Source organism: Ictalurus punctatus, chromosome 4 (assembly GCF_001660625.3).
Source record: "Ictalurus punctatus breed USDA103 chromosome 4, Coco_2.0, whole genome shotgun sequence".
NCBI lineage: Eukaryota > Metazoa > Chordata > Actinopteri > Siluriformes > Ictaluridae > Ictalurus > Ictalurus punctatus.
In genome coordinates this window covers 22,483,576-22,506,616 of record NC_071284.1, presented here as the reverse complement: position 1 = coordinate 22,506,616, position 23,041 = coordinate 22,483,576, and the positions used below count along the sequence as shown (strand labels likewise).

At 40.7% G+C, this 23,041-nt stretch overlaps 1 protein-coding gene across 6 annotated transcripts in view; it reads right to left on the bottom strand.

The window, feature by feature from the left end:
• Window positions 1-677: 677 nt before the first annotated feature.
• The window catches only part of trip12 (thyroid hormone receptor interactor 12), a 70,988-nt gene continuing 48,624 nt past the window's right edge, over window positions 678-23,041 (bottom strand). For all 6 annotated transcript variants that reach the window (XM_017465691.3, XM_017465695.3, XM_017465692.3 and 3 more), the window contains 22 exons: window positions 22,416-22,617; window positions 22,196-22,296; window positions 21,745-21,919; window positions 21,164-21,305; window positions 19,834-20,025; window positions 18,732-18,883; window positions 17,020-17,177; window positions 16,852-16,925; window positions 15,187-15,386; window positions 14,764-14,891; window positions 13,523-13,674; window positions 11,751-11,893; window positions 11,129-11,285; window positions 10,917-11,015; window positions 8,977-9,091; window positions 8,707-8,861; window positions 7,907-8,071; window positions 7,041-7,205; window positions 3,095-3,208; window positions 2,910-3,004; window positions 2,674-2,777; window positions 678-2,253 (listed from right to left, as the gene is read on the bottom strand). In XM_017465691.3, the coding sequence (XP_017321180.1) occupies window positions 2,057-2,253; window positions 2,674-2,777; window positions 2,910-3,004; window positions 3,095-3,208; window positions 7,041-7,205; window positions 7,907-8,071; window positions 8,707-8,861; window positions 8,977-9,091; window positions 10,917-11,015; window positions 11,129-11,285; window positions 11,751-11,893; window positions 13,523-13,674; window positions 14,764-14,891; window positions 15,187-15,386; window positions 16,852-16,925; window positions 17,020-17,177; window positions 18,732-18,883; window positions 19,834-20,025; window positions 21,164-21,305; window positions 21,745-21,919; window positions 22,196-22,296; window positions 22,416-22,617 (3,185 nt within the window). In that variant the 3' untranslated portion in view covers window positions 678-2,056. The remainder of the gene's footprint in view (window positions 2,254-2,673; window positions 2,778-2,909; window positions 3,005-3,094; window positions 3,209-7,040; window positions 7,206-7,906; window positions 8,072-8,706; window positions 8,862-8,976; window positions 9,092-10,916; window positions 11,016-11,128; window positions 11,286-11,750; window positions 11,894-13,522; window positions 13,675-14,763; window positions 14,892-15,186; window positions 15,387-16,851; window positions 16,926-17,019; window positions 17,178-18,731; window positions 18,884-19,833; window positions 20,026-21,163; window positions 21,306-21,744; window positions 21,920-22,195; window positions 22,297-22,415; window positions 22,618-23,041) is intronic.

Sequence of the window (23,041 nt, the reverse complement as noted above, 5' to 3'; positions counted from 1 at the left end):
CTGTTTCAACCCTCTGAATCACCAAGGGTGATGAGAATCACGCGGGTAACCTGCGTCACATCATGTGTACCTGACACACCTTAGGACTCACTGAAAAAGCGTTTGGAGACGGCTGACACACTAACACCACTGGGAGGAGCACTGCATTTCTGTCTTGTTTGGGTTGTGTTTGGTATCAACCTGGTAGGTAACAATCTAAATGGAAAACATTTTTGCCAGGTCTTTACCGGTCCTTTTTCCACTTTCGTTCTCGTAATGAATCCTGGTAAGGATGAAGAGGAAACCAATTGTGTTGTGCAAATTTGATGTAATAAACGTCACTTTTAAAAGCAGCAGCATGCAGTTATCACAACTGCACTCGTTCTAAAATACTGACAAATATACACCAATCGAAAATATTTGAGGGCATGAGCTCCAACTCTTTCGTTGTTCTTGTTTTGCCCGTGATTTTACATTTTCCAAATAATAAACGGCTATGTGCTAGAGCTAGCTGAATCGTTAACCTGATTGCCAGTAAGTGTAAAGAGTATGTCCACCTCCATATTGGCGAGTTGCCTGGCATGTTAGACTACCCATGTTGAAAGCATGAATCCACAAGTTCCAACTAAAAGGACCAAAGCAGGTCTTAATGAGGAGTATTTTGTGTTGTGGGTGAAGGAGGGCTGACAGGCTGCACACTGAGTCAAACAGTTGCTTTATTTATGTGTCCAGGTAAAAACAAGAACCTGATGCAGTAAATTATTGCAGATCTTAGAAACCAGCAGATGAAGGTTCGGGGTGAGGAGAGTGAACGCTAGCACGCCACCCCTCCAGGCAGGCAACACACTGTAGCGCACACACACCACACCACCACGCTCCAATCCAAGCCAGCAGTGCAAACAAAACAGAATAATAAACTACAGCAAGAGGAAAAAGAAAAAAAAAAAAAGGGAAAAAAAAAAAGGGAAAAAAAAAAAAAAAAAAAGCACAGTCACACCTCAAACTGGATGTGAGAACTGCATATAAATTTTATTCAATTTTTTTTTTTTTTTTTTTTTGGAAATGTCATCTGGCCATGAAACACTAAAATGAGACCAGCCAATTTACTACGGTTTTCCTTTTCTTTTTTTTTTTTTTTTTTTTTTAAGCGCTCAGCTACATGGCAGGATTAGTTATAACCCTGCGAGCCATATGACCTAAACACATAAGAGCGAGAAAATAAAGAAGGGTCTACTCTATACACCTTCAATGCAGAGTAGACACTCGCAGCTTTTAAACGTTGGCCAGAAGTCCATTTCTCTCTGATGATTAAAAAAAAAAAAACAATAATTATAATAATAATAATAATAATACAATTATAGATCCTACACTTTCATCACTACCTGCATTGAACCAACTGCAACTTTTGTATAGGGGGAAAAAGAAAGATGTAACACACAATAAAGAATGTGAAGAATGAGCAAAACGTTGGTCTGTACAAATGATCTTTGGAGCTGTAAGAGAACACACGGCGCACGCGCACACACTGCCTGCTGGATGGAAACACAGTGATGACATCACTCACCACCATGACAGGAAACACACACATCCCCATTTTCTTTAAATATCACACTTGAGTTCCTCGCAGACGAATTGGCTACTGATATTACTGATTAGATCTGCTCAACAGGAGGCCATTTCATTTCCAAGATCAGCTCTGAAGAGGAGGCCATTTTATTTCCGAGATCTGTGCTGAAGAGGCGGCCATTTTGTCTCCAAAATTTGCTCTGAAGAGGCAGCCATTTCATTTCCAAGTCTCATAACATTTTGTTTTATTTTTTATTTTCCCCTGTAGCAGACATACAAATTGTCTGTAGCAGACATATAACCCCCCCCACCCCCTCTGGAAGCAGCTGCTTTATGAGGCAGCTGTACCAATAACAAAAAAACAAAAACAAAGGGAGAACTAAAGCAAAAGAAGGGAGGAAGTCATGATGACATGTGTAGGTTGGTAGAAGGCATTTTGCTTTGTGTGTGTGAGTGTGTGTGTGTGTGTGTGTGTGTGTGTGTGTGTGTGTGTGTGTCAGTATGTGAGAGATCAGGACAGGTGAAAAGACTGCTGGCCCTCCCGTGCCGCCATTAACAGTTTTTCCCTCATGATCTCGATGCTGGAATAATCCGGAAGCTTCAGGTAGTTTACACACGTCATCACCGATGGCAGGAAGTCGTCTGGGTTCTCCGTTGACTCAAATGTCTTGCGCACAATTGTCAGAGGAGGATTCAAACTCCGGAAACCTAGTGATTAAAATAAAAGTGCTTCACAACACAGCAGAGAAACAGAACGTAAACTACTCTATACTTCTGGACTACAGGACATGTTTGTTTTGTGCTGTAGCAGGTGATGAGATGTAAAACACTATGTACAATGTCTATAGGCAAGACATCCTAACTACCATGCTAGTACTGAAATACAACAAAGAACGCGTTTCTACTGTAGTACAGTTCACATTAGCCAATATTTATTACTCATAAACGTAGATGACAACTACGAGTATAAACATAAGAAAACTTCACAAGCTCTGGTGTTTAAGCTAATAAAGGATAGAGCACAAACCGAGTGAGCAAAGCTAAGACTATATAAGCACATGTAACCATGCTTTCCTTGCGCCAGGACTAGAGGCTATAAACGAAAACGGAACAGCCAGTGTTTCTCACCTCCTACTGGCAGTCTCGGGCTCCCGGTCACAAACTGCAAGAAGAGTCTCTGCTGCTCTGCATCAAAACTACTCAACACCTCAAAGAGGAATCGCACCGCCCGACTACACACACAATTTTACATTATTATATATTATATACACACACAAATCCAATCAAATGGTCATTTTTAGGCAAAAGGACACTACACTGGGCTTGTGGATTTAAAAAATGATGAAAGGTGTACATGTTTGTACCTGTCGTGTGTATACCCGTGGTCCGGTCTGCAGCATTCCATCAGCGTTTTGACGTCCCACGTCTCTGATTTGCTGCCACACAGCAACTGGTCCAGCTGAGACAAGCAGACACAAAGATGATTAACGGATGAAGGAGGAGACAGAGGAATAGGATGGGAACAAATTAAAGGACAAGTGCATCTCACCTCTTCTGGGTAGAAGTACTGTAGGTGGTGGAGGGGGAAAACGGACTCGAACCCTTCCCTAAATGACTCGAACTGCCGGGACACACCCTCATTTAAAGTCCAGTACACCACCAACTGCGCACACACAGAGGCACATTTAACTGTGTTTATAAAAATTAAATGTCTTGTTCAGGTGCTACTTTAGTGGAGAGGCTGACATATCTTTTCCACCATTATTTAGCATGTGATAGATGAGGTACAAGGTGTAGTAGGTGTAGGAATTATAGGTCTGTGTATACTGTGTGGATAGCACAAGGTGATTCAAGATTTATTTGTTACATAAAAGTATGTGAACCTTTGCTTTCAGTATCTGGTGTGACCCCCCCGTGCAGCGATAACTGCAACTGAACTTTTACAGTAACTGTTGATCGGTCCTGCACATTGGATTGGAGGAATTTTAGGCCATTCCTCAGTACAGAACAGCTCTGGGATGTTGCTGGGTTTCCTCACATGAACTGCTTGCTTCAGGTCCTTCTACAACATTTCTATTGGATTAAGGTCAGGACTTTGACTTGGCCATTCCAAAACCTTAACTTTATTCTTCTTTAACCATTCTTTGTCAGAATGACTTGTGTGCTCAGGGTCATTGTCCTGCTACATGCCCCACTTTCTCGAGATCCAGATCAAAGACAGATGTCCTGATATTTTGTTTTAGAATTCATTTTTCCATCAATGATGGTAAGTCGTCCTGGCCCAGATGCAGCAAAACAGGTCCAAATCATGATACTACCACCACCATGTTTCACAGATTGGATAAGGGTCTTATGCTGGAATGCAGTGTTTCCTTTCTTCAAACATAACACTTCTCATTTAAAGCAAAAGTTCTATTTTGGTCTCATCCGCCCACAAAACATTTTTCCAACAGCCTTCACGTCTTGTCCATGTTATCTTTAGCAAACCGCAGATGAGCAGCAATGTTTTTTTTTTTTGGGAGAGCCTGGTTTTCTCCTTGCAACCCTGCCATGCACACTATTGTTCAGTGTTCTCCTGATGGTGGACTCATGAACATTAGCCAATGTGAGAGAGGCCTTTAGTTGCTTAGAAGTTACCCTGGGTTCCTTTGTGAGCTCGTAGACTATTACACGTCTTGCTCTTGGAGTGATCTTTGTTACCCTCCCCAGCAGTGGTCAACCAACAATCTTCTTGAATTACCTCAATTTGTACACAATCTGTCTGACTGTGGATTGGTGGAGTCCAAAAGACAAAATTAGAGATGGTTTTGTAAACTTTTCCAGCCTGATGAGCATCAACTATTTTTTTTTCTGAGGCCCCAGAAATCTCCTTTGTTCCTGCCATGACACACTTCCACAAACGTGTTGTGAAAATCAGACTCATCGATACCTGTTCTTTAAATAAAAACAGCATGCTCACTGACACCTGATTGTCATCCCATTGACACACCTGACTCTAATTTCACCTTCAAATTAACTGCTAATCCTAGAGGTTCACATACTTTTGCCACTGACAGATATGCAATATTGAATCATTTTGAAAATCTATGTGAAAAGCTGATGCTTTAGGTCATATTTATGCAGCTATATAGAAAATTCTGAAGCGTTCAAACTTTCAAGCACCACTGTATATGCAATATTCAAAGTGTACTGTAGCCATAGGTGATGATGTGAAGGAAGTAAATAAAATAAGATTAAAAAACAACAACAAACGCAAAGTCTTAATGGAGCAACGACAATGGAGGTTATGTATACTGTATGTAACTCACCCTTGGGTGTTACTCCAGGTTGTGTAATCTGTACTGTGGTATAGGCTTTAGGTTGTATAGTGTGTAACTGAGTAACCTCAGGTACTTCTCCAGGTTGTGTATATTGTGTGTAGGTTATGGGATGTTGGGTGTATGGTACAGTGTTGTGAAAAAATATTTGCCCCATCCTGATTTCTTCTGTTTGTGTGCATCTCATACCAAATAGTTTTAGATATTCAAACGAAATACAACATAAAACGAAGGCAACCTGTGTAAACACACAATACAATTTTTACCCAACATCTATCACTAATGTAGAAAAACTAATTGCCCCCTTGAACTTAAAACCTGGTTGTGCCACCTTTAGCAGCAATAACTACAACCAAAAGCTTCTGATAACTGGAGATCAGTCTTTCACAGGACTGTGTTAGAATTTCGGCTCACTCTTTGCAGAACTGCTTCAGTTCAGTCACATTGGAGGGGTTTCAAGCATGAACTGTCCGTTTAAGGTCCTGCCACAGCATCTCAATTGGCTCAAGTCAGGACTTTGACTAGGTCACTCCAAAACTTTAATTTTGCTTTTTGAGCCATTTAGAGGTAAACTTACTCCTATGCTTTAGATCAGAGGTTCTCATCCTTTTGTAACTAAAGCCCCACCAAGCCTCCACCATCATGTGGCACATCATGTGCATGTGGCAGATGCAGAGAGAGGTGAGAGTGCAGTGGGAAAGCAAGACCTCGCATTTGCAGGACAGTACTGACGACATTTGGAAAGCTGCTAGGTTTGTCCAAAAAGTCGCTAGATTCGTCATTGGGTGCTTTTTTTTCCAAAAAAAGTCCCTAAAAGGGTCTGAAAAGTCACCAAGTTGGCAACACTGGTCTGCACCGACAGCGAGATAAAAGGCAGACTAAACTCCGCCTCTCCCCAGCAAAAAGAAAATACAGATGGAGAGGGAATGCAGAGTTTCATTTACGCACATTCTATTTGAAAAGCAATAAAACACACAGACATCCCAAATGATGCCGTCTGTGTTTTTCTTGAAAACAATTTGCGCCCCCCTTTCCAATCTCTCTGCGCCCCCCAGTTGAGAACCACTGCTTTAGATCATTGTCTTGCTGCATAATCCAATTGCGCTCAACTTACGGACTGAAGACGGGACATTCTCATTTAGGAATTTCTGGTAAAGAGCAGAATTCATGTTTCCCTCAATTATTGCAAGTTGCCCAGGTCCTGAAGCAGCAAAACGTCCCCACACCATCACAATTCCACCATCATGCTTGGCCGTAGGTATGATATTCTTTTTGTGGAATTCTGTGTTTGGTTTATGGCAGATATATCAGGACCCCTGTCTTCCAAACAGTTCCACTTTCAACTCATCAGTCCACAGAACAATCTCCCAAAAGGTTTGAGGATCACCAAGGTGTGTTTTTGCAAAATTCAGACGAGCATTAATGTTCGTCTGGGTTAGCAGTGGTTTTCACCCCACCACTCTTCCATGGATGCAATTTTTACCCGGTGTCTTTCTGATAGTGAAGTCATGAACAGTGACCTTTATTGATGCAAGAGAGGCCTGTAGGTCATTTGATGTTGCCCTTGGCTGTTTTGTGACTTCCTGGATGAGTAGTTGTGCTCTTGGAGGAATTTTGGAAGGTCAGCTACTTCTGGGAAGGTTCACTACTGTGCCAGGTTTTTCCATTTGGAGATAATGGCTCTCACTGTGGTCCTTTGGAGTCCCAGAGCCTTTGAAATAGCTTTGTAGCCCTTCCCAGACTGATGTATTTCAATCACCTTCTTCCTCATCATTTCTATAATTTCTCTCAATTTTGGCATAGTATGTTACTGGGTAAGACCTTTTAACCAACTTCATGCTGTTGAAAAAGTTCTATTTAAGTGCTGATTTGATTGAACAGGGTTTGCAGTAATCAGGCCCGGCTATGTTTAGTCCAGCTGAACCCCATTATGAATGCAGTTTCAAAGATTTGGGGAATTAGTAACTAATACATTTCACACAGGACCATTCAGGATTGGATAACTTTTTTTGCTTCAATAAATATCATCATATAAAAGCTGTATTTTGTGTTTATTCAGGTTGCCTTTGTTTTACCTTAGATTTTGTTTTCATTTCTGAAACAATTTAGTATGAGATGCAGACAAAAAGAAGAAATCAGGATGGGGAAAATAGTTTCACAGCACGGTATATAACTCACCCTTAGGTACTCCTCCAGGTTGTGTATGGTGACTGGGACGTCTTTGCCTCCCTTCTTCAGCTCGATGTTCGGGAACCCTGGCAGTGTGAAGTCCAGCCCTAAATCCTCCACTGAACAGCCATTCATATTTAAACTCTCCAGAGCCTGCTGTAGTGTCTCCCTTGTCTGAGAATACAGATGGACAGGGACACATTTTTTCAGAAACTGATGTGGGCTCTTCTAAGAGTCTTGAGAAAAGAGAATTCTTGTCATCTGACTACTGCTTACTTTTACTCATAAAGCAAGCCACTCACCCACCCTATGCAGCCTACAACTCGGTCTTTAGTTTGATGATGTTGCCTGGTAACCATATTCCCATTAAACTGAACGCAGGCTTCTGATATGCATATTGGATTGTCATACTATATAATGCCCGAGTCATCGTGACCTCCAAAAGCTCAGAGGAATGCATTTATCAAGCATCCTGTCGTTTACCCTTTCACTGTGTGAGATTCAAATGCAATTTAGCCATAATTTTTATTTTAAAAAATGCTGCCGACAGACAAAGTATGCCTAAATCTAGCTGAAATCATACAGTCCATGTTTGGTTTTATTGCTCTTACTAGAAAGTCAGTCATTTTCAGTGCCACAGTGTTGATTTATATGGACTGCCATGTCGTACCCTAACTTTTAATGAGACCCATCTCACTGTACCTGATTTGATCTGTACAGAAATGAAGATTGTGCATGAAGTGTGTGTGTAGGCTATAATAAGAACACTAAAGGGTTACAGGATTGATACAAAATCTCAGTAGGAAACACCGACATCGCCATGACTACACCACTTTCTTCGAAAAAATTCCCTATGCATGTGTGTGTCCCCATACGTAGGATTTGTCCAGCTCGAGTCTCTTCTTCTGCCTAATGATGTCCTCCAGGTGCTGGATGGATGTGGCCACACCGGGGTCGATGTTCACCAAATCGTGAGAGCTTATTGACGACTCATTTCTCAACATCCACTTGTAAAAGGGCAGGCCCAGGGGCAGATCCAGCTGCATAAACAATCATCATAAATGTTTATTAGTTTTGAGTTACACTTTCAGGCCTGTCAGCCAGAATCAGTAACCAATTTCAAGCCCCACAAAAGTGCATGAGTAATTGCAAGTGACTGGTCATGACATTACAATTTGTGAATGAATACTGCTGAAGTCCAGCATCAAGTGGCATCAACAAGCACAAAGCTGTAATCACCATTTAAAAATGTTGTATTTGTTACAGTGGAACTAAGGTACGAACTGCAGTCTGATTGGTTACAGCAGCACTGCAGGTGGGTGCCATGGTTTGACTGGTTACGGTGAGAGCCTCAGTCAAATTGGTTACAGTGGCACTGGAGGCAGGTGATTAGTTATAGAGGAGATACAGGCTAACCGGTTACAGTGGATTTGGGGGAAGAAGCCGTTGTATGATTAACTACAGTGCAGGTCAGGGTTGAAACTGCAGTCTGATTGGTGCTGGGGGTATTTGGTTCAGAAACTGCAGTCCTGCTAGCACAAGGCATAACCACCTTGTCATTTAACAGAACTGCAATCTGCAGCGCTTTAAAAGAGCTGATAAACACACAGAGGGGGAAAAAGCTGGAATTTATTTACAGGTGCACAGAAATCAGAGTGTAAGTGAGAACTCCTACCAGTCTGAAGTCCATGATGGCTTTAGCCATGAGTTTTCCCAGAAAGCGGAATTTCATCTTGATCTTGGCGATGTGAGCTGGCTTGGTGCTGCGACCAAAAGGGACAGCAAAGAGGCCCCGAGAGCTGAACATGTACTTGGTGCCCTCCTGACTCCCTGCAGACAGGAGATGACATGGAACAGACAAGAGATTACCATCATGGAACAGAGTCTAAGGATAATTCCATGACCAAACTGTGGCGGACTGCAAGGAGATAATGAGTGTAGTGACCTTTAGGGTTGGCAAGGGTGACCTCCTCTCCCCGCCATAAACCCAGATCGGCTCTCTGTAGCTCCTGAGACACAAGAGCGTAGAACTCCAAGGTTGGACCAAGACCCGTCCCCACCTGGGAGAGAAAAATAGAAGGGGGGAGAGAGAGGGAGAGAATTAGTAGTGTTCAGGTGTCTCTCATATCACCACAGGAAGGGGTCAAAAATCGTAAATGCAACAGTTAAATCGTACAACCCCAATTTCAAAAAAGTTGGGTTGCTGTATAACTCGTGTTATTCACAATAGAACATTATCACCCATATCAAACGTTTAAACTGAGGAAATGTACCAGAGAAGACGGCGGCATTTCCGGATCATGTTCACATATGGCTTCTTCTTTGCATGATAGAGCTTTAACCAGCATTTGTGGATGGCATGGTGAACTGTGTTCACAGACAGTGAGTTCTGGAGGTGTTTCTGAGCCCATGTAGTGATTTACATTACAGAATCATGCCCGCTTTTAAATGCAGTGCCGCCTGAGGGCCCGAAGATCATGGGCATGCAATATATTAATTTTCACCCTTGTCCCTTGAGATTTCTCCAGATTCTCTGAATCTTTTGATGATATTATGTACCGTAGATGATGAGATATTCAGAGTATTTGCAATTTTACATTGAGGAACATTGTTCTGAAATTGTTCTACAAATTATAGATGCAATTTCACAGATTAGTGAACCTCTGCCCATCTTTACTTCTGAAAGACTCTGCCTCTCTAAGATACTCTTTTTATACACAACCATGTTACTGACCTGTTGCCAATTAACCTCCAGCTGTTTCTTTTTTAGTAACACTTACTTTTCCAGCCTCTTGTTGTCCCCTTCCCAACTTTGAGATGTGTTGCGGCCATCAAATGCTAAAAATTAGTTTATTCTTAAAATGGTACATTTCCTCAGTTTAAACATTTGATATGTTTCCTATGTTCTATTCTGAATAACATACGAGTTTCAGATTTGCAAATCATTGCATTCTGTTTTTATTGACATTTTACACAGCATTTCCAACAAATGTTTTCTATAATAGCATTTAGCAAGATCTTACATTTCTTTCTCAGGATTCCAGTAAAAACCCTTAATCTTCTAATTGGGCCAAATACCAAATGGCTTCCTATGAACAATATATAATAACATTTGAGGTTCAGAACAGCTTGTTTGAATGTTTTTGCATGCTCTCTGGTGTGCAGTCAAACCAGGGCCACCAGAGCATTTCTCCTTAAGGAGATCTCCTTTGAGCGATAAAGGGTTAAATTAATAATCATGTTGAATCAGTATCGCTAAAGTTTCATAGGTTTTATTCTGAATCGATTACTGGAACAGTCCTCAAATTACACCCTTCAAATAAGGTAAGCAAGGCTTGCTGGAAAAATGTTTTTCACTACAATGAAAAACAGCCTACTGCGGAACATGACTTTTTTTTTTACAATTAGTGTTATCTAACTTTGTGAACTAATTGTTTGCTGTTATTAGTTTCCTGATGAGGATCATGCAAAATGAAGTGCATGTACTTTAATAATACGTTGTAGAATTTTCCACAAAAGTGGAATGTAATGGAGTTAACCCTAGTGTTATATAAGGAAGCGTAAACAGATGTTTTGGGTTCTTTATTGTTTAACAAAATTAATTTAAATAATATTTGCTGGATGTATGGTCTAATTGCAGTATTTGTTGCGACAATATCCATCATTAAAATCATCAAGAACCCGAATAACCTCCAGAGAAACGCATCCTACTTCGGTAGGTAGAGCTTTGTGATAGGAAAGTGACGCAAGCCATGATACAGAAAGCTATTTTTGGTTGAGAAAAGCTAGTACTGTGCATGTCAAGCAAGCACACTCAGGACAATGCAGTTCATGCCACCGGGTAAACAATGGTCAGCTAGCGTGATGCAGAATTGAGGAGCTCACCTCGTTTTCATACTGAATCTCCAGCATGGCTCTGGAACTTCCCAGATCCTGCATCACCGACTCCGCTTGCTTTAACAGCTCATCTCTGTTTATCGTTCGCTATAAGCAGACAGACAGAACCACACAGACCAAAAAAAAAAAGGTCACATCAAGTTCATTTTACTTTTAATTCAGCCATTATTACAAACAGCAGTAATAATGCTGTCGCATACCTTCTTCCTGTCGAGGCGGGGTGCTACGCGGCTGTCCTGCGAATCTGACTGGTTGATCTCGGGGTTGGTGTCAAGTAGACGCTGCATGGCGCGGTCACGATCAAACGCAGTGACGTAGAACAACATCTGCCTCGTGTCAAACGGGAAAAAGAACGGACTGGACAGAGACAGACACACAAGAGACATAAGCAACGGAGCCAAGAGACAGGAACATCACATTGTGTGTGAGAAAGAATGCGAGTTAGTCGGTCAGAATATGTAACATCGGCTGTGCTCTAAATCAAAGATCAAGCTCTGCTTTACAGAATATTGCATATACAGTCAGGGGAAATAACCTTGGGGAATTGAAGTCTGTTTGCCAAGAAGAATGGGCCATAATTACCCACAATCTTGCAAAAACCCAATGACTTTTTCCTACAAATGTTGTGAAGCTATAATTGGTAACAATGGCTTTGCAAATATATATATATATATATATATATATATATATATATATATATATATATATATATATATAAAATTACGTTAACCCATGTTGTGTGTCCAACTACTTCTTTTCATTTTTCAAAACTTTTACCACACAGGGGTATGTGTGTGTGTGTGCGTGTGTGTGTCAATATACCAGGTCTTGCCCAGCTCAGTAAGCCAGGGTGGGATGTTTCCAGTCATGATCACAAGCGGATCCTGCAGCTGTCTGTTTGCTTTAGCGGTCAGTTTACTGTTGATGAACTCACTAGTGGGAATGATCTCCTTACACACAGCATTCTGAAACACATACCAAGAGATTAGACTGAGAAGCAAAGCTTTAAAATGATTATACACAGCTCACTGACTACAGCCGTGCACTCCAAAAACACTTACATTTACATTTATTCGTTTAGCAGACGCTTTTATCCAAAGCGACTTACAAATGAGAAACTTGGGTACTGTCTGGCTAGACTCAATGTTGATTAGCAAACATTAATCTTAGCATAATCCCTCATTTAACATAGAGCTAAGAAGGGTCATGCCATTTTACAGCTGAGGCCGAACGTTTAGATACACCAAGGCTAAAGACATTCAAAATCAAATTAATTCACAACTCTACAGATTTCAAGTCGACATACTGTTCCTGTGTTAAGCCAATTAGGGGATCTACTTACTCTCCATGAGAGATCATTTCAAAAGAATATCTAAGAGATATTTTTAATATCTTTTTAATTACTTAACCTGACTTGAACACTCGGCACAGCCTTGCACAAGCTTCTCCTGTCAGAAATTTTTCCCATTCCATCTAACAGAACTAAGGTAACCCTAGGTTTCTGGGCCTCCTTGCTCGAACATGTTTTTTTCAGTTCAGTCCACAAACGTACTATGGGATTCAGGTCAGGGCTTTGTAATGGCCACTCCAATACAATCAATTTATTGCCTTTAAGTCATTTTTTTACAACTCTGAAGGAATGCTTAGGATCATTTTCCAGCTGGAAGACCCAGTTGTGACAAAGTTTGAACTTTCAGGTAGATGTCTTGAGGTGTTGCTTCAGTATTTCTCAATAACTCTCCATACTCATGATTTTATTTATTTTCTCAAGTGCACCAGTGCCTTTTCTAGCAAAAGGCCGGCACAATATGATGCTGCCACAATCGTGCTTTACAGTGTGCTTCTTTGAATCAATATCCTCACTCTTTTTCTTATGCCAGTCTTAAAGTAGTGGCTTCTTCCTTACAGATAGCTTTACAGGCAAAGCCCATGTAGGACTCTTAATGGTGGACGTACATCATTACAAACTGGAGAAGCAGTTGGAGGCATCAGGTACCATTGTTGTTGGGGTTCAGACACCACCACTTTTCAGACCAAAATTTGTTCATCCCTGGGCATTTCCCCAAACTATAGGGTCTGTGTGGTCCCGAGGTTTTTATATTTACGTACAACTGTTGGCACAGATGCTCATGGTACCTGCAGTCGTTTGGAAATCGCTCCAAAGAACGATCCTGACCTGTGAATGTCTAGTACTCCACGCCCCCCACCCCCTAAAGCAGTTTCTATAGTCACAAGTGCACGCTCAATTAACTCCTAATTATGACCCATTATGATCGTCCTGTTCAAAGGGACGATTAACTTGGTGTATGCAAATTATTTAATTAATACATTCACTAGTGAATTAAAGCTGAAATAAATCAGTCTGTAATCGTTTTCGTTAGAGGTGCTAACTGACTTGCCAAAAGAAATTTAACATGAAAATAGTAAAGGATTAAAAAAGTTGACATTGAATATCTTTAGCCAAGTTGATGGAAAATTTTTGGCCTCATTTGAATTCCTTTACTCTTAAAATGGCAGCCACACAGTAGTATGGAAACCAGTACTGGGACCCAGGGCAAGTGTGTGTATGTGCAGCTGTGCATGTATATACTCACATCGTAGAGGTAGAACCAGTATCTGCTGATGGAGTGCAGAACCCTCAACAGCAGAATGACCTCCAGTGAAGGGTCGTCGAACGTAATGCCCTCTGGAGGGTCAGATATGAGGTACGACTCCAACGGGTTACTCACAATTGGACACACACCATCTACAACGTACACACAAATTCATCAAATGAATGCATTTGCCGTTATGAGTCTGAGACAGGGTTCAGGAACCTATGACTCCCTCTATGGCTCAACAGCAGGGGGGAAAAAAAAAAAATACAGGAATCACGAAAGCTAGTGGTCAATTTAATTAAAACTTTACATATTTTAAAATATTACATAATTCATAATCGCTGCTGGCTTCTCATGTATACACCAACTGTAGCACAACAAGCTCAAATGTTACTGTACAATGAAGCAGCGCGGTAATTTCCTGGTCTAATTCATAAATCGGTTGAAAACTACGTAGGCTAAAAGAAGAAGAAAAATGACGAATGGACTGACAAATTTGCATATTTATAAATCACATTAATGGTAAGTGTTCAGTTTACTCTTATTTACATACTGCATATTGTATTGAGTTACCATTTGATTAAACTATCATAATTGGTTAAATGATGTCCAATAGGCCTATTAGGTGAAAAACATGCAACATGTCAAATGGCCTTTATTACATAACAACTTTTTATAATTACACAATAATAGTAAAGATAACTGTAATAATATATACATCTAAAAAAAATTACATTAATAATAAAAAATCAAATTTTTTTGGCTTTCATGGCTCTACCAGCTGAAAAGATTCCCTGACCTCTGGTCTAAGATAATGTCCTTGTCATTGAAATTTGAGAACAAACGGATTCCAAATTGAGTATTAGCCTCCATTTAAACCAGCAGCAATGCATTGCAACAAAGTGGATGGAAGTCATTTTTCAGTGGGAGCTGGTGGTTTACAGAGACAAGCAGAAGAAACGGTAAATTAGCAAAAGAAGTGGGCAGGGTCAAGACTTACAAGAAGAACGAGCAGAGTAACTTCAAGCAAATATAAAATGGAAACGATGCAGCGGTGACCAACTGTGTAAAATCCCTAGTCCAGAAGGAGGAAGATGTCCGTTGCTCTATACAAGGGTTACCTAACAGTGTACTAGCTAATCAGGTTATGAGGTGAAAAACGCTGCTCGTTTTAAACGCAGGGAAAATGAACACTACATTAGCCCGTGAGTGAATGAGTGCAGATGAAATGTCAGTACCGTGCCACAGCTCGTCCTGTTTCTTAGCGTTACGCGGTGAAGTTTTAGCGGGAGCCGTTTGTGCTCGACCCCTTTTCCCTCCTACGGAGTCCTTACAGCCATCCTCATCCTCTCTGACCGGCTTATACCTGCGCGCACACAAACAAATACGCACAACGTACAAAAATGACCCAACGTAGCATTCGTAGCTGTAATAAGTAGGTTTGCTCTTAAAGCTATTATGACTTTTAGATTGATGGCTTTGATTTTTTCGTGAAACCAGTAGATAATCAGCATCAAAGCATGAGATTAAAATGCACATGGTAAAGAATAATAGTAAAGAATGACCTCTGATAGCATAAGCTTTGATATGCGTATATAATATATTTATAGACAAAGCAGGCTATGAGACAACCAGTTACACTAAATGGTATGTGTATATACCATATCGTGTGTGTTTTGGTCCAGATACCGGCACGACCGAGAGGGTTGGCCTCATCGTCAGTGCTCTCACGCTCCTCCTCCGGCTGCAGGCTAAACTGACGCACCGCCTGGTACACTGTCATGTTGTAGGGCAGCAGGTGATCAGCGATGTAGAACTGCAGCCGGTGGCGCACACTACCCGAATTCAGGAACTGAGCCGCCTGTGCAAGGGTCAGAGGTCGTGGACATGAAAACAACGACACTTGCTTTTCACCTAGAATAATGCACTGAAAAAGGTTTACAAAGCAAGTGATGACCCAACGCACTACGCAGTGGACTATCTTTTAGCTGTTTCTCAATACGAGTTTTATGCGATCTTGAGTCCTCATGTACTCGCTGAAGTTAAATTTCAATTCTCAAAAAAATGCAAGCACCGGGGACGCATGAAATTACCTGGATGTGTTCTTGATATTGAGGATGCATCGGATGCACACTTGAGCGCACAGAACCCGCTTGAAGTCGAAGAAATCATTGCGGCAACAGAACGACAGATGACGGATGCCTGACCCATAACTAAGTTTTAACGTCTTTTTAACAACGTTCTTTTTAGCTGCGTATTTAGATCGTTGATTTCGATATATGATTTAGATTGAAATAGACAGTGCTGTGATAAGGTACTTGATACTTTCCGTTTTTGTGTACACCTCATACTAAATAGTTTTAGATCTTCAAAAGAAATACAACATAAAACAAAATACTTTTTCACAGCTCTGTATATGGTGTGTCAAAAAATCTAATTTATCCCTCAGAAGTATTTTAACTAAACTATGCTAGCTTCCATTCTGAGGTAACAGTAAACGTGTTAGCCTAGCATACTAAAACATGCTTAATTAACTTTTGGTTTAACAGTAATACTATAAAGGGTATTATAGGAGGCGGAACTCGCCGTGGTCACACCCACTGAGTGACAAAAGACTGAGTGGCAGTATTAGCGTACAGCATGTATTCCATAAAAACACACACACAATAATAATTTAAAAAAATAAATAAATAAAATAAATTTAAAATTTTAAAAATAAAATTTAAAAAAACATCTAAATGGGAAAAAGCTGTTGTGCGACCGACTGTGCTAACAGATTCAACAAGAATTCGGAGCTATCTTTTAACAGAGTGTCAAAAAACATTCAGTCCTTTTTTACCAAGTGGAGCAGTGAAAGTTCTTTTGGCACGTGGTATTCGTGTTTTACAATGATGAATAATTTGTACATATTTCTTTTTAAACGCTGCCTATTTTTCCGTTGATGAATAACAGGGGCTCATTCATTCTCTGACTGTGTTTTACCAAATATATAACCTTAGTAAATGGAAGTAGTGTTTACTACAAACAAACTAGGACTAGCTAGCTAATTTCTCCAACAAATATCGCCTTGAAGTAGGACCAAGTGTTAAGGCTTTTGTTTGACTATCAAAAACACACACACAGCGCATTGCGGTCTAATAATTTGTGAACTTATGATTAGATGTTTATGATCGTTACTAAATTGCGCGTAGATCTGGGAAACGCCCACAAAGACTGAGGTTAATAAATCGTGATGGTGGTTTGGTGTGATGGAATAAGATATTCTCATTTCTAGCGTATGTACTAGACAGTGCAGCAGAAAAGACAAGTTCAGAATGAACCCATACAAGTGACTCATCAATTTCATCGTCTGATCCGTCATCGTCGCTGTCCTCGTCCTCCTCTCTGATTCGGCCGTATCCTGATGAGAACGCGCAAGAAACTGGGTCACGTCATTATAGTTCAATTATGCACGTTATTAAGTGAGTCACATGTTCAACTAAACACGCACACACCTCGAACGACAAGGTATCTCTCAATAGCCTGTACTAGTGCAAGAGGGTCGATTTTAACAGGCCCTCCCTTCCACTGCTTCACGTTGGTACAGTCTGGGTGTCTCTGCAGTTGGCACTTCAGCTGGTGTGTGTTGAAGAATTTCAGTGCTTGAGAACCTCTGGAAACACACACGCACACAAGCAACTCGATTAAACAGCAATCACGAATTTATTCATGACTGTATCCAGAGTACGTACATACATACATACATACATACATACATACATACATACCATACACACTAGGGGTGTAATTTTGTGTTTTTGTATTAACAAGAAAACAGGCATTGTCTGTACCAAATTATTATTCTTTTTTTTTGGAGGGGGGGTTAACTCTACAACTACACCCTAGAAACTAATCACCATAGTACCTTTAGCTACACGGCTGAACTGCTCCGGTGCAAGTTATGTTCTGGGTAAGAGAACTCAAACCCAACTTGGACCAATCAGCTGTGAGCAAAGTGACTAAACTAATTCAACTTCTGGGTGCAAATTGTAAGGAAAGCACTTCGCAGAGAAAGAGATTTTAGTGATAGACCAAATCCCCTGGCTTTCTCTGATACTTACTTGCATGAAAGATGTCGAGTTTTCACGGATAGAATCTCGTATCTTTGTCCACTTCTTGAACCGCGCATTAAAAATCTGACATGCCGAAGCCGCGCTCTTACTGTACCGCAAACTCTATGTATTGCTTTGCGGTTCTTTGAGCGCGATACATATTTGCATGCGGTGGCATTAGTCCTGTACGAATATATTTTCACAAATTGATATTTATGTTTGAAATATTTCATGAAAACAATTGACATTAATATTAAATGAAATTACATTAATATGTTGGGGTTATAAGTTTTCAATCTGTTTAATCTCATTGTGAGACTATAAAAGTAAACTTGCGCATTTCCACAATCAGGAAAGTTCCACCAGTAATGTTCCCGAGCTTTGGCAGTCGTAACTGTGTTGCTTTTTGCGGTTAGTGTAGGTTTAACTTATGCCAGAACATATTTGCAGAACATATTTCCTCATAACTTCTTGCTTTTCAACCGGAAGTATGCTTCTTCCCTGCCCATGTTGAGCGCTATTGGTTATTCTGTGCCGACGTCATGCTTTTAAGTGCACACGCTCGTGGACTAATCATAGCTTAAAGATCAAAGCCTGAGTGGTCAGAGAAAGTTGATAACCAGTGTCATGGCACCAATAAAGCCTGATTTGATTGGTTTTGTCAACTCGAAATTAATTCCCAAACCCCGAGTTTGTTCAACTGCCTTTATGGTACAGGCCCGAGGTAACCATCCGCATGAGGTTCAGCAAGCTGGATATTAACGTAAGAACCTTCTGCTAACGCTTTTTCATGTTTGCGCTCGTGTGGCAGGATCGCAGTCCACGAAGTTCGCCTGCTTTTATTTTTATTAAGCAAAAAAAACTTCATGACTGTTTAGGACATATCTGCTCAATAATGTGTGCATCCAGTTACATCCATAATACACATGTGCGCACACAATGTAAAATACTGTACAAAGTAAAAAGATACCGAACAAATAAAATGCTGAAAATCATCAATTACACAAAGCTTCCCTGGATTCCAATATTGTTGTCAAAATATATTTTAACGTAAGTTCTACACTAGGGGCAGAGTTTGATTAATGGGAGATAAATTGGTTGAGCTGAAGCCATACCTGCTGCCGTTACCATTACCACTGGGAAAGTCATGCACTTTAACAGGAAACTGCTCCATCTGACTCAGGCAACTGTTCATTTTGTGCACAAGTGCCAACAGTGGCCCGTTCTCTGTTGGCTCCAACCGGAACAGTGGCTCCTGCCCTGGAACCTGCACACACACACACCATAAAATTTATTTCCGAGTGTTTCTAAATGCCATCTACACTCACCTGACATTTTAATAGGAACACCTGCTCATTCATGCAATTATCCAATCAGCCAATCATGTGGTGGCAGTGCAATGTATAAAATGATGCACACACAAATCAATAGTTTTACTTAATGGTCACTGAAAAACACTGCCTGGTCTTTTTCCATTCTTCAACTGTCCGGTTTAGGTGTGCCTGTGCTCAGTGTAGCCTCAGATTACTGCTCTCGGCCAACGGGAGTGGAACCCAAAGTGCCCTTCTGCTCTAGTCCATGCTTAGTCCAGACTTACAGCCAAGCTCAAACCTGTGTCAACTCTGAACTCTCAACAACAGGGTGTTTCCACCTGCAGAACTGAAGCTAACTGGATGTTTATAGACTGATGTGCGTGAAAATTCCTACAGATCAGCAATTTCTGAAATACTAGAGTATCTAACTAGAGTATTACTAGAATTGACGCGCCACAATCGGCAGTGCTTAACTCTGTATTGAATCCTATCCTGTTTACAACACACTTTCTCCAACGTGATGCTACACCTCAGAAAAAAATGACCGGATTCAGAACAAGATGAGCAGTACAAGCAATATCACATATTTTTACTCTTATTATACACATCTGTATGTCCTCTTAAATTAATACAGTGAAAATGACCTCTGAGAGGCAAAGATTTAATTTGCAGTATTTTATCTACTGATAACGGCTTAGCTTAGTACAGGAATTTGCAGCTCCTGTCACTGTGTTAATTAAACAATCACACCATTTTAAAAGCCACAGAACTCCCACCGCTTAGCAAAGCTCAATAAGGACAGCTGAGGAGTGGCGAATATGACCAGACCATTCAGAACGACTGGAAGTCTTTCCAGAGGAGGTGTAACGAGGTGCTGCAGACACTAGGTGGTGCCGTTACTCACAGGACTGCCGTAGAAAATGTGCAGGAATCTTTTGATCCTCTCGTCCCTGCTGACGACGTCTCTCTCACTTTTGGAGGTTAAATAGAGCAGCAGCTGCTTCACCAGGCCACTGTGCTGAATCTCGAACGAGGACACGTCCGACTCGGACACGATGCTGCAGATCTCCACTAAACACTCCACGCCGCCATCCACCTACAAATATACACAAACTCCATCCATTTCAACCAATAGCCCAAAGTAGTATATTCTGATGGCTTGTAACTTACAGCCAGACACTGAGAAAGTTATTCTTATTTGAGCTGTCTACTACAGTATATTGGAGTTTAAATTTAATCAGGAATAAGCATATGAGCTTGATACTTGCGCGCAAATCCTTTGCAGGCAATGACTGCATGAAATCTGGAATCCATAACCTTCACCAGATCTTCCCTGGTGATGCTCTGTCAGGCCTCTCCTGCAGCAGTCTTTGGTTCCTGCTTGTTTTTGTGGCATTCTGCCTTCAGCAAGTGAAATGCATGCTCAATTGGATTCAGGCCAGGTTACTGACTTGGAGAAAAGTCCACTTAACTAAAAAGTTAGGTTACTTTTGATGCATGCTTCAGGCCATTGTCCATCTGTACTGTAAAGCTCCGTCCGATGAAGCAATTAGCTAAACGCCTGAAGATAGTATAGCCCGGTACACTGTAGAATTAATCATGCTGCCTTTGTCAAGAGTTGATCTTTGTCTTGTCTGTCTACAGGATGTTGTTCCAGAACTTTTTAATTTGGCATTCTTGTTTTTGAGGCTTACAAGTGGTTTATATCTGGTGGTAAAACCTCTGTATTTACTCTGGTGAAGTCTTCTCTTGATTGTGAAGTCTTGATTTTTGACTTTGACACAGATACACCTACCTCTGGGGAAGGGATTTTCTTAACCAGGGGAAGATTTTTTTCTGCCATTTACAGGTGATTTCAATGGTTTTCTGGTGTTCCAGAGCTTACCAGTGCATTTTTTTTTCTTTTTAAGAAATGTACCAAATAGTTAATTTTGCCATACCTAATGTTTTTGCGATCTCTCAAATGGGCTTGTTTCTCAAATGGGCTTCATATGGAGAGTTAACAGCAAAAATTCCAAATTCCTACACAAGACTGCTACACCGTTCACCTGATCTGGATGTAAATGGCCTCAAATTAAAGCTGAAACTATGCACTTTGCTCATATTCATTACTTAATTTCACCTACAATATACTTTGGTAGACAGCGAAAATAACTATTAATGTCCAAATATTTATGGATCTGGCTGTATTTGTAGCTGTGTGTGTGTGTGTGTGTGTCTGTGTGTGTGTGTACCTGCAGGCTGAGCTGCTCTGTAGCAGTACACAGTCTCTGAAGAACGTTCAGTGCTGGGTTGCTGCCGTCCACATTCTCTGAATTGAAGTATCGTTCCACAAACTTACTGGCCTGCTCCTTTATCCATGCCTTAATCTTATCCCTGTAACACACACACACATAAAGAAGGTAAACTTTACATTTGATTTATCTCTAGGCTTCTTGAAAATGCAACACATCAGAGAAGTCCAAACTCTATTGAACGTGTAATGCATTACATAGAACGTGGCCTAAGTACGGCTATTAAGTAGAGCAGCATTTGGTATTAAACTGTGGCTCCTTATTGGCTATAAAGTGCACTATGAAGGATGTAATAGCCATTGCTTCATACCCATGAAGTGTACATACATGATATACAGAGCTAAATCCCAAACATCTCATATATAGTGTACAATAAACTGAGTATAAAGGTGTTTTAATCCTAGTCTATAATATACACACACAAAATCTACCTTGACCCTGACAGGATCCCGAGATCTACCAAACACTTGCTGAAGAACATGAAAGAAAATATCTTAAATTTAGGAGAAGTTTGTACTCGCCTGTTATTAGAGACCGTGTCTTTGTTAGCTGTGCGTGCAAGGCCGCTGACTCCGGCTGTGCGAGACGGCTCAGAGTTAGTGCTATTGTTCTGAGCACCAAGTTTTCCCCAGGTTTTGGGGTTAAGACTCGCCAGGAAGGATGATTTGGGAGACGCAGTGGTAGTGGGACTCTTAGCTAGAGGGGACAAGCAGATACACAAATATACACACCATGAAAACCCTCCCAAAATTAGCACAAAATCAGCATACTACTCAAACAGGAGTTTGTTTCTATTATAATTATTTATTTTTATATACATATATATACACACATATATACATACATACATACATACATACATACATACATATATATATATATATATATATATATATATATATATATATATATATATATATATATATATATATATATCATATCATACATACACACGTTATGTGTTTGTCTCACCCTGATTGTCCACTTTCTCATCATCTCTGGGTGGAGAATATTTGGGACGACGTGGTACTCTGCGAGGAAGGCGCTTCCTCTTCAGAACATCACTCAGACGACTGCAAAACACACACTGTTACCACTGCTGTCCACATGCAGAGAGTAAAGTGAACACACTACGCTTTAACCGAATGTGTAGGGGTGGATGTGTGTTGACGTAAAGAGGTTGCGTATGTACCCCTGTGGGCTGAGGTCCAGCGAGTCCTCCATGTTGTTATGGAAACTCGGTGAGCCCAAATCTGGCGTGACGCTGGAGGCGGCGGGTGTGGTTGCCGTGGTGATAGTGGTGGTTGCCGCGGTGATGCCGCTTGTGCACGCCTTGGGTGGACTGGGGAGGAACGACTCGCTCTCAGCCAGGTTCTTCACCTGGTGCATCACACCTGCACACACACACACCCGAATTACAAACGGTTTAATACACCAGCTGACTTGCAGCATCATTATGGTCTCTTTATCCCTTGAGGTACACTGGGGACTAGTTGTGAGAGGCATGGGCAAAATATAACATGAGGGAGTTTAAAATGCAAACAATATTGGTATACATCACAATATAATGTCCTTCAATTTCACAAGACCATATGTATTTAGTATATTTTGGTTACCTGTGGAACAAATAAAACAGAGCTGAATTTTTCCCAAATTCAATTGCTTGCTGAATATGCAGGAAAAAAATATAAAAAGACAAATGAAATGCAAGTTTACAGTTTAATAAAACCGCTCACTGAATAAACACTACTTCTTCATTGACTGATATTAAAATAAATAATTTGCCTAAATAATGATCGAGTTGTGTCAAGCACTAAC